General features: G+C 40.6%; 1 protein-coding gene across 1 annotated transcript in view; it reads right to left on the reverse strand.

Annotated features, from left to right (window-relative positions):
• LOC144519986 (myelin basic protein-like) overlaps positions 1 to 18,408 on the reverse strand; it is a 48,239-nt gene that overhangs the window by 27,461 nt on the left and 2,370 nt on the right. The window contains exon 2 of the mRNA XM_078253550.1: positions 6,937 to 6,995. Coding sequence (XP_078109676.1) covers positions 6,937 to 6,981 — 45 coding nt within the window. The 5' untranslated portion in view covers positions 6,982 to 6,995. The remainder of the gene's footprint in view (positions 1 to 6,936; positions 6,996 to 18,408) is intronic.

Genomic DNA, 18,408 nt, shown 5'->3' on the forward strand with positions numbered 1-18,408 from the left:
AAGCTCAGATTTTGCAAGTGTGTGATCGTTGAGGAAAAACCAGAACATTATAGTTTTTCATAAACAAAAAACTCATACAATATTCCTACTGTGAAGCAAATATCCTGTTATACATGATAATTCAAAGGCAAAACAGTATCACATAATAATATTTCACAAATAAAGATTGAGGAATAAGCAGATTTATGGCACTGTCGTGATGAATATATATCATTAGCGCAACACATTTTTGTCCAATGACTAAAATCAACAAAAAAATCATAGACGGTATTAACATGATCAATACGAGGAGAGTAACTGTCATCTCAACTTGTGACTCTTTCGCCAACCAAAGGTATCCCAGTTTTTGGGCCAAATAATAGTATTCTTGGTATAAAACATAACAGAGCAAGGGTCTTCAATGTTTTTTAAGCCAAGGACCCCATAACTGAAAGAGAGTAGGATCAGGGACCCCCTACTACATATAGTGTATTGTATAAAATTAAGTTGCATATTAAACTGGGCCTACACTAAAGTGTAGGCAGCCTAAAGCCTTTATACATACCTTTTTAGTGCATGGAATACACTATTTAAAATAATAATTGTTGACATGATTTTATTGATCATGTTTCAATGTTAAAACATACACAGTGAATCCGTAGGATTAACTGGATCTGTGGATGGCTACCTTAGTGACTACCTTAACTATAGACCAGTAAGCCTATCATTCATATGTCTTTTTCCCCCACAAATAAGCTGCTTAATTTAATCATATGTTGATGTAAAGACATTTTATTTTTTTTATTTTTTTTTTTATTTATTTAAACAAAAACGTTGGTGGCCCCCCATTTAGTAACTCTGAGGACCCACTACGGGTCCCGGACCCACTGTTGAAGATCTCTACAACGGAGTACAAATCTGAACAGACTTGAGGTGAGAAAAGTGTAATTTATTATTAAGATATGGACAGATCTCACGCAGAGGAACAGAAGAGACCAGAACACGCCTGCTGGGCTGGTCACAACTCAGAGGGCTCTAATTGGGTACAATGGTAGAGCTAAAGCCTGGTGGTCTGCTGGCTGAGCCTCAAGCTCCCTCATCTGGAGACTTTGTTCTTCAGTTCAGTAGTTTCAGTGATAAGACTGTGTGACAATCAGGCACAAAGAAGGATTGACAAAGCAGGATCGTATTGTGAAGTTTCACTGTAAATGTGAATCGAAATACGATCAAGAAAAAAAAAAGAGGCTGGTGCTCGATGAATTAAAAACACCTATGCCTTCACTCACTGCTGTGAGAGAGTAAGGTCAACACACAGCACTTGACATTACTTGGCATTTAAAGAGTTTCAAGGGTGGCTTTTCTTTTTTTAAGGCTTCCCAAAACCAAAAACACATTCAAAGTGTTAGGAATGGTGTGTTTATCTGCTCTAACCAGAGTTTCTGCAGTTCTCACAGAGTCAAATTTAAGACTTAAGACATTTTAAGACCATTATGAATAAAATTCAAGACCTTTATCACAACATCAGCTAAGCCCTAAATTAGTTTTTTCAAGCCAAGTATCGCTAAACTTGCACTTCCCCATAGCTAAAGAATAGAATTGGTTTCATATCTCTGGTACAATCCAAAACAGACTCGCACCAATAACACGAAAGCTGATTGGCTGCAATATAAGTTGCATGTTGGTCTCATTTGCAGTCGTAATACAGCAAAATTATATTTGGACTAGTATGTCCAAGGCCAAGGATGTTACAGATGAGTAACATGATGATGATGATTCTTTTTCTGCTGTCAGTTATTCCTTAATGCATTCTAGTATGTAATGCATATTAATCCATAGTTTAAACAAGTGTTGTGTTGTATTTTTGTTTTGGGTGCCAATTCTCCTTCAGTAACTTTTTCCCGTATTTCGCTATATGAATAGCTTCCTACCCAATTTTTTTTCCATTAGGGATTTCCTACATTTCCGCAAATTGTGCAAAACCATCTGAGAATGTGAACTACGTTATTACTCGTAGGTAGTTATAGCTATAACATTTGTGTAGCAGGAGCCAGAGAGTGTCATATTTTCATGTTGTTTATCCAAGCTGAGAAAAGTTCACTGGCTCTGTCTTTGCTTCGATGGATTTCTTTAGGATTGTTCAGTAGAAAATGGTAAGGCAGAACAAAATAAGTGTGCACTACCACTCTGAGGCCTTGACGCCACATCCTGATGTTTACTGTTGATGTCTGAAACTGCTGAAAGGTTGATTTCTCTCACTGTAGCTGGGCAGGAAATATCTCAACATGATATGTAGCATAGAGTAATCTCTGGTTGGCAAGTAATCTGCATAAACACCAGGGGTCAGAAATGCATGCTTCATTGCAAATAACTGAATTTATTTGCAATTTGAAACATCTAAGCAACCCTCTGTCCCTCTGTTCCTACTGGGGACAAAAAAGACAACATTGAGGAGCAAGGCATTCATTATCCAATGAATCCAAGTGGGATTTAAGGGTCTATAATATCACTGGTGTGAATATTTCAGAGATATATTTTGTCAGAGCTGCTATTGAGGTGTGACAAAAGAGGCATGGGTACATTTCACCCTTCCTGCAAAGATAAGGAACTGGGAGAGGGATCACGACTCAGACAACAGCATCTAAACACAACCTGCCTTACTCTGTCACGCTCTGTTCCTGCTTGACTGTCACTATGACAACTGGCTGTTTTGCCAGACCTTTAAATTGATTTTGATGTCATGGTAATCAAACCAAAAGAAAGGGGGAAAAAAACACATGATAGAGATAGAGAGATATACAATTATACAACTAAGTAAACAATGCAGCTTTCGTGTGACTTTTCACACAAATTAATCCACTTCTCTTGCTCCTGCTCTTCTCTTTCCAAAGTGTGCTTTGCAGGCTCAGGAAACAAATCATCTGTGGGCTGAGCTATTAACCTCCCAGCTGGTTAAGGCTCCCCTCTTTCCCCCCAGCATGCCAACATGATCACTCCGCCCATTACAGGCAGCAGCCAGGTAGCTGGCCGCAAGCCAGACCACACAGGCAAACTTTTACTTTTACGCTGCTGCCAGCAGCCCCTAATGCTACTTTTTGTTTCTACACCTCCTTGCTCACAACAAGATAGCAACTAGGGCTGGGCAATATATCGATCTCGATATCAATATGGAGGCTAGATATCATCTTAAATTTTGGTTATCATAATATCGTGATATGACACAAGTGATGTCATTTTCTGAACTTACCAGACTAGCTAGCTGTTTTATTTTTTGCCTTTAGACAGTCGTCATGTCCACATTATTGGTGATTATTTATCAAAACTCTCATTGTGTTAATATTTTGTAAAAGCACCAATAGTCAACCCTACAATATCGCTGCAATATCACCATCGATGTATTTGGTCAAAAATATGATGATATTTGATTTTCTCCATATCGCCAAGCTCTAATAGCATCTTTTCATATCTCATTGCAGACTCAGCCATAATGGCCCAAACTCTATACTAGGTATAGTCTGAATATATTGAATGAAAGTATGAATATATAGAATATATTGACTTTCATTCCATATATTCAGACTTTCATTCCATATATTCAAACTTCAAATATATATATACAGTAATTTCCTTAACTATAATATATAACTATCTGCTGTAATTTTGAAAAGCTGTGACAAAAAGGACTTAAGCACAGCTGGGGTTATTTACATGATGCAATTAAATTACATTACTGTCCCAGTTTAAGCCTGATTATCCTCCACACTTGGGAGTACAGAAACAGTGTCTGGCTTATTATTTCTGTGCACACAGAGCACAAAGATGAAAAGAAAAGAAAGAAAGAAAAATAATTTAATTACAGCACTATTAGAGGCAGACAATTTCTGTCAAGTGCTAACACTGCGTCACAGCAGAGCACCTTGCTTCCCAGCCAATTAAAAATGCCCATTGTGAGGCTTTGTTTGTTACAAAAGAAAAAGAAGAAAATTGCACTTGTGACCACTTGACCTTTAAGTGCAATTATTGACCTTTTAGTGCAGTATTATTCATATCTGATAATACTTCCTGTTTATGCACTGATAATACTTCCTGTTACAGCACTGACGTAAAAGCTTTATTTTTCTCAACCTTAGAGTGCAAACTCCCTGATCCATCCTAATGCTTTAAAAGGTCCCGTACTGTAAAAATAAGATGTCCATGTCTTTTTTGATTATAAGCAGGTCGAGGTCCTATTTAAATATTGTGAAAGTATAAAACACGCTCTATCCATAGAAGAATTGCACACAACCCGTATTCAAAAACGGTGCCTTTAAACGAGCCTTCAGAACTACCGTACAATTGTGATGTCACAACTATACGATATAGAGGTACAAAGTGCTGCTACAGTGCCATTACAGTCATTCCCCGGCTGCAATGACGGTGCAGAGACTCTGAGAGTGCAGATGTGGAAGACCTGGAAACGCTGACCAATCAGAGCAGACTGGGCATTTTCGGTAGAGGAGCTTAAAGAAACAGGTGAAAAACTATGTATTTTTTTACTTTAAAAAGGATGTAAACAAAAAAAATAAATAAATACAAGTACGAACCTGACAATAAAAATGATATGGGACCTTTAAAGGGCAATAATCGCTCCTGCCCACTTGCTAACAGAACAAAGTCCTACAACAGCAGAAAACACAATCCATCTGCCGGCATAACATCTCTCTGTCTGAGACTTTAATCCAGTTTACTGTTTTAAGCATAACATCTGAGTCAACATCAATACAAGACGCACAGAAACATGTAAACATTTCACACCCATCACAGCTGTTTAGATAGAAAACTGTGAAAAATCGGTAATTTCTAGATGGTGGTGACAAAGTGTTGTTGCTGTGAGAGTAATCATTTGTTGCTTTATGGATGTGCAATTATCAATGTCAGACAGCTGAACTGTGTGGGTGTAGCCAAACAGAGTCCTGATGAACACTGGACCAAAGCTAATGGTTAAATGAGATGTGTACCTGGAGAGTGTCAGCTTTGATGCACACAATCCTCTATTTACTTCCTCCAGTTCAAATGGGTTCGCTTGCCAAGCGTTGTTGTGGTTTCAAGGGGGTTATAATAGAGCGACACACAAGAGCCATGGTGACCCACCATGCTTCGGACAGTGCCATGACAACGTGCCTCTATTAAGAGTAGGAAGCTGGTGTTTACAGAAAGCAAAGTTTAAAATGCAGTGTGCAAAATTTTATCTCTGAAAAGAAACTTCCCAACAATTCCATCTACGCAGAACTACTTTAAAAAAAAACTGGCCAGCCAAAATGTGTCAGTGTGAGGGTTTCTGTTTTCTATGTAAATAAAAAAAAATCACTTCATTTAAGTACATGAGTGGTTCTTAACATCTTTCAGCATTTGGGATAACGAATATAATAGTAAATTATCCAAGAAACAGAGTAGGTATTTCACACTGACTTTTCTTACTCAAGTACAGTGTCTTTAATGTAAGTCAATATAATGCATAAATATATTTGCAAAGTCATCGTCACCTTATCACTCCTCTACTCAAAAAGAAAATCTCCACATGAAGCATGGAGATGTGGCAATATCCATAGATTACTGCTTCGCAATACTTTTTAGAGATAAGTGTGAATACAGCAAAACCTGGATATGTGATGTAAGCGCCGGAGATGAAAGAGTAATTTGTAACCAAGAACACATTGGTGGCTCAAGAGATATAGATAGATAAATATATATATATATATATATATATATATATATATATATATATATATATATATATATATATATATATATATATAGATATATAAGGGCTGTCAATCAATTAAAAAATGTAATCTATTTTAATTACATACTCTGTGATTAATTAATCGAAATTAATCGCATACATAATTAATGGTGCCTGAACCGATACTTTTTAAGAAAGTAAAAAAAGAAAAAAGGTACTAAACAACAGTTGGTGGCATTAAAGAACGGCTTGTTTATTGCTAAGGCCATATGGTCAAAATGAAATGATTTAATAATAATGTATAACAATAACTAATTTCAGTAGTAAATTGCTGTTGAACTATCAGATGGGAAAAGGACATTTACAATAACTTCAAATGCACCACGTGGCTGTAGTTTACCAGTTTCATTGAACGCACCGCCTGTGTTGTTTTTCCCAACGGCAGCTGCAGATTGTTACATCCCGGTGTTGAATCCTCTACAGTAAAACACAGTCACACTTTACACCATTTAGCGTTAGCTGTCAGCATTTTAACCGTGTTTAATCCAGCTACTAGCTAGCGGTAGGCTAACGTTAGATGCTGTCGAGTATAGTGTTAACTAGCGTCATGTGCAGCGGTGTTTGTGTTTCAGAGCATCAGAGAGAAGCGCAGACAAATCAGTGGCACCAAGATTTTTACAAGTAAATGTTCCAACTAATAATCCAGGCAGAACATTCTCGTCTCCCTCCTTCATTTTACAGTCCAATGGTGGCTAGAATGGCTCCGGGTCAAACGTCAATATGGAATGGATTAATCTGCGTTATTTTTTATATATATATTAGGGCGGTCAATCGATTAAAATATTTAATCTAATTAATTACATACTCTGATTAATTAATCGAAATTAATCGCATACATAATTAATGGTGCCTGAACCAATACTTTTTAAGAAAGTAAAAAAATAAAAGACAAAATAAGGGTGTAGCTAGCTAGCGGTAGGCTAACGTTAGCTGCTGTCGAGTATAGCGTTAACTAGCGTCACGTGAAGCTGCGTTTGTGTTGCCTGTATCGTCTTCAGAGCATCAAAGAGAAGTGCAGACATATCAGTCACCTGACGGTGAGTCTAAAGTCGTGCTGATAAAGGCCAGTATTCACACTGATAACTGACCAAATGCTTACACACACATTTCAAGATATTTTTTATTTCAACATGCACAAAGCAGGCCATTAAAGCCCCTGCAGGGAGGAGGAGTCCTACCTTGCTGACTGTGGGAGACTCCCTCTTTCCTAGATGCTGGCCCATGCTGCTGACAGAGACTGTAAGAAAAACAGACAATGAGTTTACACCAGAAGAATGTGAACAGCATATTTATGTGAGGAGTATGTGCTCTTCCTTATCTAAGGAAGATGGGCCACCTCTTTAAATCAGTGTGGGAAATTGTAGCATTACACATAGCGGTAAAAAAACCTTCTGCCAGTTTAGTGCGCTTTGTTTGGGCTGGTGTGAAAGCTGTCATGGGAACCCTGGAGCAGACCAAACACCTGGATCGGGGCAGCTTGAAAAAGTGTGTCTCAATCCGCTTCTGAGCAGAGTCATTATTTACATTCTCTGGTGTCACCAAGAGCTTACGAAGAAATAACGGATTATGAGCATTATGGCATGTCCTGCACAGGAGAAAACTCTCTCACATGGTGTCCAAGAGGCCTGTACACACAGGGAGGAGTTTGAAAGGGCAGACAATTTGGGGAGGCTGTCCCGCCTCCCCCACCACCAGGCTACAGGGTCTTGTCCTGAATGATAGACTAGCAGAGCAAGTATAATATGTTTACTAGCGATCATGTGCAATGAATGGTTAATATGCCTTTACGTCCGTTTTGGTGGGCCCAGAAGGAAAACATGGCATTTTAAAAGTAGCCTACATTTACGATAGCTAGCTACCACTAGACTACAGAGAAAGTGTGATATTTTTACGTCCGTTTCAGAGAGTGTACAAAAAGCCGTCTATCAGCAGTGATACGCGCTTCACACCGCGAGTGGGCACGTGCGCCACTCGGCAGAAAAGGGAGAAAGAAAAAAAGAGTCTGCCGTTGTCCGGAGCGACAGAGGGAAAATATTTCAGTCGGAACCGAAATTTGCGTTCTAATCCAGTCCGAATACTACCGTTTGCTTAGGAACCGGATCCATAGCGGAACCGGGTTTCGGTACCCAAACCTACAGTGGGGCAAAAAAAGTATTTAGTCAGCCACCAATTGTGCAAGTTCTCCCACTTAAAAAGATGAGAGAGGCATGTAATTTTTATCCAGAAAAATCACATTGTAGGATTTTTAATGAATTTATTTGCAAATTCCTCAAGAAAATAAGTATTTGGTCACCTACAAACAAGCAAGATTTCTGGCTCTCACAGACCTGTAACTTCCTTCTTTAAGAGGTCTGTCCTCCACTCGTTACCTGTATTAATGGCACCTGTTTGAACTTGTTATCAGTATAAAAGACACCTGTCCACAACCTCAAACAGTCACACTCCAAACTCCACTATGGCCAAGACCAAAGAGCTGTCAAAGGACACCAGAAACAAAATTGTAGATCTGCACCAGGCTGGGAAGACTGAATCTGCAATAGGTAAGCAGCGTGGTGTGAAGAAATCAACTGTGGGAGCAATTATAAGAAAATGGAAGACATACAAGACCACTAATAATCTCCCTCGATCCGGGGCTCCATGCAAGATCTCACCCCGTGGGGGCAAAATGATCACAAGAACGGTGAGCAAAAATCCCAGAACCACACGGGGGGACCTAGTGAATGACCTGCAGAAAGCTGGGACCAAAGTAACAAAGGCTACCATCAGTAACACACTACACCGCCAAGGACTCAAATCCTGCAGTGCCAGATGTGTCCCCCTGCTTAAGCCAGTACATGTCCAGGCCCATCTGGAGTTTGCTAGAGAGCATTTGGATGATCCAGAAGAGGATTGGGAGAATGTCATATGGTCAGATGAAACCAAAATAGAACTTTTTGGTAAAAACTCAACTTGTCGTGTTTGGAGGGGAAAGAATGCTGAGTTGCATCCAAAGAACACCATACCTACTGTGAAGCATGGGGGTGGAAACATCATGCTTTGGGGCTGTTTTTCTGCAAAGGGACCAGGACGACAGATCCGTGTAAAGGAAAGAATGAATGGGGCCATGTATCGTGAGATTTTGAGTGAAAACCTCCTTCCATCAGCAAGGGCATTGAAGATGAAACATGGCTGGGTCTTTCAGCATGACAATGGTCCCAAACACACCGCCCAGGCAACGAAGGAGTGGCTTCGTAAGAAGCATTTCAAGGTCCTGGAGTGGCCTAGCCAGTCTCCAGATCACCTTTGGAGGGAGTTGAAAAAAAAAAAAAAGTTGCCCAGCGACAGCCCCAAAACATCACTGCTCTAGAGGAGATCTGCATGGAGGAATGGGCCAAAATACCAGCAACAGTGTGTGAAAACCTTGTGAAGACTTACAGAAAACGTTTGATCTCTGTCATTGCCAACAAAGGGTATATAACAAAGAATTGAGATGAACTTTTGTTATTGACCAAATAGTTATTTTCCACCATAATTTGCAAATAAATTCATTAAAAATCCTACAATGTGATTTTCTGGATTTCTTTTTTTTTCTTCTCATTTTGTCTCTCATAGTTGAAGTGTACCTATGATGAAAATTACAGGCCTCTCTCATCTTTTTAAGTGGGAGAACTTGCACAATTGGTGACTGACTAAATACTTTTTTGCCCCACTGTATACGTGACAACAAGATACGTTTTCAACTCAGACATTGTTTAAATTCACCTACCCTGTCTCGATCCTGCCGGTAGGTAGCTCGCCCTGTTAGCTGCTAGCTGGTAGCTGCCGTCTGTGATAATTATCTCGCAGCAGTTCCGTGTGTATTTGTAGCTCATCCATTTTGTGTGTGATCGATCTGGTGTTGGTGAGTAGGAGGCTTGGCAGTGTCGATCTGTGTGGTAGTTCCTTTAGCTGCGCTAGCAGGCCGGAGGCACAAAGGCACTCTAAAACTTGCCCTGACAACTGCCGTTTTAGCTCAGTGGAAGCTTGTACACGTAGCTGCAGCTACGTGTACAAGTATAATCGGAAAATAATCGGAAAAATTCTCATAATTAACATTTCTGAAAAAGGCCATGCCTTGGCGGAGGTCTGCGCTCTCTGAGTACCCTTCTAGTTATTATTATTTAACTATAGTTTGGCCGATCAATAGGTAGAAATGTGGGCGGCTGTGGCTCAGGTGGTAGAGCGGGTCGTCCGCTGATAAAAGGGTCACATAAGGTTGTCAGTTTGACTCCTGGCTTCTCCTGTCAACATGTTGAAGTGAATGAGAGAAACGATAATGTGATCAGAGCCATTTGGAAACAGGACATAATAGGCTTTTTTTTTTTGTGTGTGTGTGTGGCGTTTTTAGGCCTTTATTTCTGACAGGACAGCTTTGACCATGAAAGGGGAGAGAGAGGGGGAATTACATGCAGCAATGGACCACAGGTCAGAACAGAACCCATGGCCGCTGCGTCGAGGAATGAGCCTCTGTATATGGGCGGCACGCTCTTCCAGGTAAGCGTACCATAATGTTACTGTGGGGTCGCTACATTTCACTTAGGAGTTACACAAGCACACCACTGTTTTAACTCCCTTTTCAATTTCTAATGTAACAGGAAAAAACTAGCACTGATGTGCTGACATTCATACGTGTTACCGTGGTTACCTTGGTCTTGCATAAATAGAGGCTATACGCCGCATATACAGGCGGCATATCATATGATCGCTTGCTGAGCCAATCAGCAGATGGATTTAATAGTAGTGTAGCTTTTGAATTTATGCTCAAATAGTTAGTCTGCTTTGCTTTCACACCACACAAAAAGAACGCCCCAGAGTCTACTTGGAAACAGACCCTGCTTTTCGGGCTGTGTCGGTCCGGTTGCTTGGTCAGCAACAAATCCAACTAAATGTGCAAAATGCACCAGAGTTTGTATATTAAGCTTATTTTTTCTTATTTTTACAGCCAAGAAGGCGGTCCATATAAACGGCAACAATGTTAAAAAATTCTTAATTCATTCATGAATGCAGTGTGTCAGCCTCTCACAGGTCAATCAGTCCAAAGGATTCATAAATGTGTTAATAAGGGCTTTGAACAATCACAAAAAAAAATTATAAAATCATGACCAAATCATCACTGCACAGTCATGTTTACACATACACACACACAATTTTAATATTGTATTTGCTTCATGCAACGGTCAAGTAAGGTTAATTATATTTAATGCGGAGCCTCCAACGATCAATTAAGATTAGGCATTGAGAGGCGCTATAACATCGATTGTCTTCTGAACAGGGAGCACAGGGGAGCACGGTTTACCACTAGCAGCAGTTTTGGCAGTGCTTCGACATCTCAGGGAGGAACAACTGTGATCAAAATCTAATCACCTTGAAAAGTTCAAGATTTTACATCACAGCAATATGGCTGAAGGTGAACAGCTCTGCATTCTGAGGAATAGCATTTGCAACAATAGCAGTTTGAAATTCTCCCAGGAACTTAAAACACTCACAAAACTGTTCTAACAAGAATGAGTTTCTCTTCTCAAAATCAGTGCCATTGTTCAATGATGTACTGAGGACGCCTCTCTAAGGAGAGGAGCAGCCATCAGAAAATAAGTTTGTTAATGAGAGAAATTTAACAGCCCTGAGCATTGCGTTTACTCCTTGCAAGCAGCGGAACAAGCTGTAAATGCATATTATCACCGTATAAAGCGGTCACGGTGAACGTTAGCTAACAGTTGCCTAAATACGCAACCAGTAGACATTGAGCAACATTAGCATTAGTTCAGTCTTGTTCCTGGCCACCGACAAATTTCAATGCAATATTCACTCTCCTTTTAGACCTGGCTTGGTCTTCAACAACTCTTTGGGGTTGATATTTGGCTCTTACGCTGCAAAAGTCTCAACTATGTACACTAGCTTGTTGCTAACATGGTCTGTCTGCTCTATGATGCTAGGCAGGTAGCTTACAGTGGGTTTTAGGCAGTTACAGTGCTACTGTTCAGGACAAGTAGTTAGTAACTAAGGTTTATGTATTCAGTACCTTTCAGAGATGCTAAATCACAAATTGCTTAACATTAAAAACAATTACACGATACAAGCAATACAAAAGACAGCAACAATACACAGTACAGGGCTGACAAGATTAAAACAGCAGCTGATAAATAAGGGCCTAGAGACAAATAAAAGATATTAGTCATTCAAATAACTTAAAGCCTGTCTGAATAAAAATGTTTTCAGTGGTTTCATAAACAGATCACAGGAGTCTAGGGATTGCAATCATTAGGTGTGAGTGTTCCAAAGATTGATGGCTACAGCTTGAAAAGCCCGGTCACCTCAAGTTTTATAGTTGGCTCGAGGGACAACAGCACATTTTTCTCAGATGATCTAAGAGCCCGATTTGGCATAAAAGGTTGGATAAGGTCAGTGATTTACTGGGGAGTTAAGATATGCAGTACTTTCTAACAACACGAAAAAGAAAAAAAACCTCTCAAAGCGGCATCCCCCTTCTTTGGTTGTAAATCCAATTTATTAGGATGCAGTGAAATGTTCAAGGATACCATGGGCCAGTAAATTTGGCATGAAAGCATTTGTGCATGTTGAGACATCTGTTCCACGGGAGCTGGCGTTTTCAGCAGCTGGACTAAATACAGTGAACAAATTGTGCTTGACTCACCGCAATCATGTATATATGCTTATTATCTTCACTAAAACCAGTAAGACTGAAATCTGTCGAGAGATCGATGTAACCCATTGTATGTGTACTTGGTAACAGCTATAGCAAATAGACAATACCAGAAAGAATAGACCAAATAGACTATAACAGAAAAAAATGTATTTTGACTTTCTCTTAAGTACTTGATCTGTCCGTATTGATTAGTGCAACTTTTAATAAGCTTGTTCTGTTGCAAGTTTGAGCTTACTGTGGGTTCCTGTGCACCAACAACAGCTGCGGAAAGGCTTTAAGCAGCTTAAAGAAATTAAATGACTAGGCACGCATGAACCTGTCAAGAATCAAATCAACCTAACACACTTATAGACTTAAAAAAGGTATGAAGAACGGGTCTGGATAAAGCTCTGACTCTGGGCAGTCATCCTTTTCTGATCCTGCCAGCATATTAAATGGATAAATAAGAAGCTGTGTGTGGTGGTTGGATATTCCGAATCCCAATGCACATTTGCATCAGAAGTTATCAAATTTCTCCCACAATTCCTGAAGATATTGGACAATACTCTTCCAATGAACTCAAAAGAAAACAGACCTTCTAGACTAGTGGATATACCTCATTTCACCAGAAGAATGAAGAACAGGACCCAAGGCTTATTTTTAGTGCAGGTTGTGGAGTGGAGGTCGCTTCATAGAGCATACTTCCTTATAGCAACACACATCTGCACACAGCTAGTTCTTCACTGGACCTTGAGACATTGCAAGGATTCTGTGCAACTGAACAAGGGGCCTTGTAGACAGTTTCGCTCTTGAATGTTACACAATTAAAGCGGAGATCCTGCAAGGACTTGCAAGAAAAGACTGTTGCATAATAGAGTGTGAGATGCAGAGAGGAGGGGGAGTGGAGGGAAGAGTGGGGGGGGGGGGTTCGTACAAAACGCACACACTTGTTTGCCTGGCCTTTACTTTTTTTCCCCTCACACATCGCCTTGTATTTTAGACAGAGATAGGAAGGCGGTGGAAAACGTGAAATCGCTCCTTCATAATTCAAACCATATAAGCTGCTGTTAACTACCCGGTGTGTCTGAGTACATCTCTTGAAACATTTCTCTTTGCCTTTTAAATATATCCATTAGGATGGGAAAATCTCTCATGATAGGGCGGCCACATTCAAGCCAGCACCTGGAAGAACCCATTACCGCTTGGCCTGCATCGCATATGAGCAATTATCTGTCGGAGCAGTCTATCACCTGAGGCTATTTCAAATCCACACTTCATAAGCCACTTTTTACATGGCTTTGAGGCAGATAACTACGGAGCTCATTAGTTTAACATTTAATACATTAAACCTCCACACTAGGGATGGGCGATATAAACGATATGCAATATAAATGATAAAAAATTGGCCTACGATAGAGATTTTAATTATATTGCACTATCGCGATAATTCATGTTGATGCAATCTACACGAGATTTTTAGAGCCACGAGCTGCAACGCATCATCGTCATCTTGAGTAAACATGGCTGAAAGCGAAACGGAGGAGCTGGTGAAAAAGACCGGTGCAACATCCATTATTTGGACTTGGTTCGGATTGAAGCCGCTTTAACGGACCTGTGGTCGAGCCGTACCATGGAGCCTTTCACCAGCCTGACCATTCACTACATAACGGACGATTGGAATCTTGGCAGGCAGTGTTTGCAGACGTCGTACTTCCCCGCTGAACATAGGGCCGTATGTATGTGTGTGTGTGTGTGTGTGTGTGTGTGTGCGCGCGCGCAGTGGTGTAGTCTAATGTATTTTAGCGGGTATACTGTACTATAAAAATATATGGACCAGAATGGACATATTAAAGTGGGGCGTCTGGGTGTCCCCCTGGGAAATTTTGAGCGTCAAAGACTTCATTTCCTTCATTCTGATACACTTTAACGCACCAATTTACAATGGAAATAGCTTTATTTAGCCTATGCGAAGGAAAACACAGATGGCAATTCAAAATATACTAAACATGTAATGGAAAATATGTTGTTACGTGTCATTGCGTATTTTTAAGTGGGTATATGGAAATCCTGGAGCGTTCTTAGTGGGTATACTTGCGCGTCTGCGTATCAAGTAGAATATACCACTGTGTGTGTGTGAGAGAGTGTGAGTGTGAGAGAGTGTGAGAGAGAGAGAGAGAGAGAGAGAGAGAGAGAGAGAGTGTGAGTGTGAGAGAGAGAGAGTGTGAGAGAGAGTGAGAGAGAGAGTGTGAGAGAGAGTGAGTGAGTGAGTGTGAGAGAGAGAGAGTGAGAGAGAGAGAGTGAGTGAGTGTGAGAGAGAGAGAGAGTGAGTGTGAGAGAGAGAGAGAGAGTGTGAGGCATGGCACTACTGTAAAGAAACTTTTATACTTGAAACATTATGCTGTACAATTACAGTTTTGCACAATAAATGTTCTCAAAACTACATACTACGTTTCTTTCTCTTTAAAAAAAAAATACATTTAGCAGTTTCGCTTTCCTTAGGGTCCATGTAACCTGTTCTGAAATGGTTCTATTATAATTTATATATCGTGATATATATATCGTTATCGCAAGAGGCTGCAATGTATATCGCAATATGGATTTTAGGCCATATCGCCCATCCCTACTCCACACCATATGTTTTCTGTTGCACACACTGGATTACTTAAGGTCTATTTTATGTTCTCCGTTAGCATTTCAGGTTTCGGTTTCACACATGAGCGATGGAACAGAGATCTTCAAAAAAGAGATCTTGTTTTCCAGAGGATAACGAGTGCTTTGACATTTTGTAGGAAGAAAAAAAAGACATTTGAAAATAGCGTTGTCATCTAGACGGATTGCAGAACAGCTAGAGGAATCGTACCTGTGATGAAAACCTTCTCTCGGCCACCTGTTGCAAATTTGGTTCAGGTGACATTTCATCAACTGACAGCAAGGACAATCCTTCTGTTTTTCATTGAGAATGGAGGTGGTACGGCTCGTTATGTTATCTTGCTGCAACATTAATCTTCCGGTTTATAATGCTTGCAAAATTCGGAACAATCAGTTTGGAAACAATATTCAGCTCAAAAGAGGCTCGCTTTATCAACCTGCAGTAAGTATGTTTGTTCCTTCATTTTCGAGAAACAATTCCAAACAAAGCCAAAAAAGTACTGCAGAAATGGATTTTACACCGCAAGCACTCCCCTGTCTGAAGGATACTTCCTCAAAGCCAGAGTCGGCGAGCATGACGTTTTTATAAGCCTATGACTTACAGAAGAGATGGATGCGAGGAGCCAAGTAAATAATGTGGTGTGTTTGTTTCTCTCCAACTCTCTGCAGCTTGTTAGCTCATCAAAATGTCAACCACTACAAGTCCAATATTCCGACAAAGGCGCAGATAAAAAAAGAAAATCTTTTGGAAATATGAACTTCATGATTAGATTAGAGAGGGTTTTGGGTCAGTGACTCCGCTACTCCAGGGTTAGGGTGCTGAACATGCAGGAGACGAAGCAGAAAACAGTTGTATCGTATTATCATAGATTTATACATCCTGTCTGGTAATGTTGTTATTATGAAGTTCAAATACAGGTCAGCGTCATACGATTTCAGGCAGTCTAAACAGCTTCTGTCTAGATTTGTTACAGCAGCGCAGTGTTCAACAACCAACCAACCAACCAACCAACCTATAGATGCGTACTTATCTACAGTGCATGTACAGTAACCACTGTGTGCATATTTCATATGATAAGAAGCCTGCCTGGCATAACGCTGCACAACAAGCTGACAAACTCATTTCTCAGTCTACCACTAAAGCTGTAAGTGGCTAGAACACGCGTGCGTCTGTCAGCCGTGACTGGTTCCTTTGTTTCGCTTTAAGTTTGCTCTTACACGAAACAACAGCTTCCTTTAAACCCTCCGGCTGCCCTCGGTGACTGCACCGTGTTACACTCTACCCAGAGTCAATTACGTAGCTCAACATCTGTCCCTGCGGGAGGGCTTCTGCTTGTGCAAAGAGGAGTGAACGTTGCAGGAAGCCTGACAGCCAGCCCCGTTGGTTTCAGTCTTCTCACTTCCTTTCTCTCCTTCTCTTTAGCCTCAACTTGTTTTGTTATTTTGTTCTGTAAGGATGCCAGAACAGGGCTATGAAGTTTGAAAAATCAAGGTAAAAGGTGAAAGAGCGAGTACGAGAGATACTTGTTTGGAGGATGGTATCATTTTTCCTAGCCTATCCAAAACCAAAAATGCAAAAGTGAAAGGAATCGATTAAATGTATACGATCTAAAATAACTTGCTATTATTAGCAATGCGTTTAAAGACTTAGATGCCAAAAACACTGCCCTACGGTTTGTTTAAGTTATCACAGTGGCAATTAATTTATCTTTTGTTTGAGATGATCACAAGGTAAACGGTAGAAATACAGCGTTCAGGTTACAAAGTAATTCACCAGGAATGTGTACTTGCACGTTATATGATTGGCCAACTGGTTAAACTTAGTTGCCGGACGACCCTGCTTTGTAATGACGAACTGGCCCTATTCAAATGCATGAAAGGCCTTACACTATTCTTCATCACACTTCTAATGCTAGGAGTAACTAGCTCTACCACACAATACAAGAACGATGCTGATTCTTTGTTAACAGTTGGCGAGAACGCTCACTTTTTGCCAGGGAGTTACAGCTTTAGCATCAGTCTTCTAGCAAAGTATCATGTACGTAGCCATTAAGTTCATATTTAAGACCCTTTTAAAAGAATTCACATTCACATAATCTGGCTAGTGACAGCACTTTCAACCAACGTTATCGCTACGGCTGCGTGTGTGTCTACGTCTGTTTGGTTCAAATATTCCTCGGATTTGTGAGTTTTAAGTCTGCCACTGTTACTATGTTACTATTAAAAAGAGATTTTTAAATCTCAATGAGTCTCTATCCTGAGCTACAGCCACGTACCATCCCACCAGAGGAATGTTTTGCTGATTGGTAAACTCCTCAACAAAGGATAAAGCCCTGCATTGACACTCATCACTGCCATTATCAGATAATCATGACCATCTCCACCTCTCCTAGGTAACAATTCCAGTCTGAGATTGAGCTCGGCACTGTGAATAAGTAAGGACTATGTGGGACCCGGCTAGAAAAGAAGTCAGAGTTTTGGCAGCTCAGTGGCCAGTCAGCCTGTGGGCTCCAGATTCTTGTTTCATAACATTATGGCTGCGGCTTGGAGCTTCCTTCTTGACAAGACAAATGCTCTTTCCATCTCTTTCTTACACACACACACACACACACACACACACACACACACACACACACAGGTGTTGTCCTGCAAGAGAAAGGTTGAGTGTACAGACAAATATACAGCTGTTATTATGCACAACGTCTTTACATTTCTGAGAAGACCGCTGTGGGACTTGCCTCTTGAAAAAACACATATGGCTCTCAAGGTATATTAGACTCAGACGAAAAAAAACAATACTCCCAGGGGTCCAACTATTGTTTTGTTAATCTAAGCATTTATTTGTTTTGCATGGGCACCTCCCGTCACTCCCTGGGGTGTCCTAGTTATATAGCCTCGGGCCTGAAGCATAAGCTCAATGCTCCTCAATGGAGATACACAAGAGCTGGCACCTGGGGTTTGCTAGCCAATAATCCAGGCTATAACCTCTCGACTTGGATCCAGAGGCCAAATATTTAGCTCGACCATCTGCTGTGTTCCCTGTGAGGCACTGACACACACTGCAGGCTGTGACGCCACCGCGGATGACAGTGTTTGGATGACTGCGATGACTGGCAGCACAACGCCTTGGGCAAAGCTAACGGCACTATTGCGTTGTTGCAGAGGGGGTGTTCCTATAGCAGGTTATGTGACTCAACCTGTCTGCCAAGAACAGGCACAGACCAGAGGGGAAGTGAGAGAAGAGAGGAAGTTTTTGAGTCTGTGCGGACGGAAGTTGACTAACCTCAGTGTATCACCTGCAAAACACAGATATAGCGTAGCAGTCGCACACATATTTAGT

This window comes from Sander vitreus, chromosome 6 (assembly GCF_031162955.1).
Source record: "Sander vitreus isolate 19-12246 chromosome 6, sanVit1, whole genome shotgun sequence".
NCBI lineage: Eukaryota > Metazoa > Chordata > Actinopteri > Perciformes > Percidae > Sander > Sander vitreus.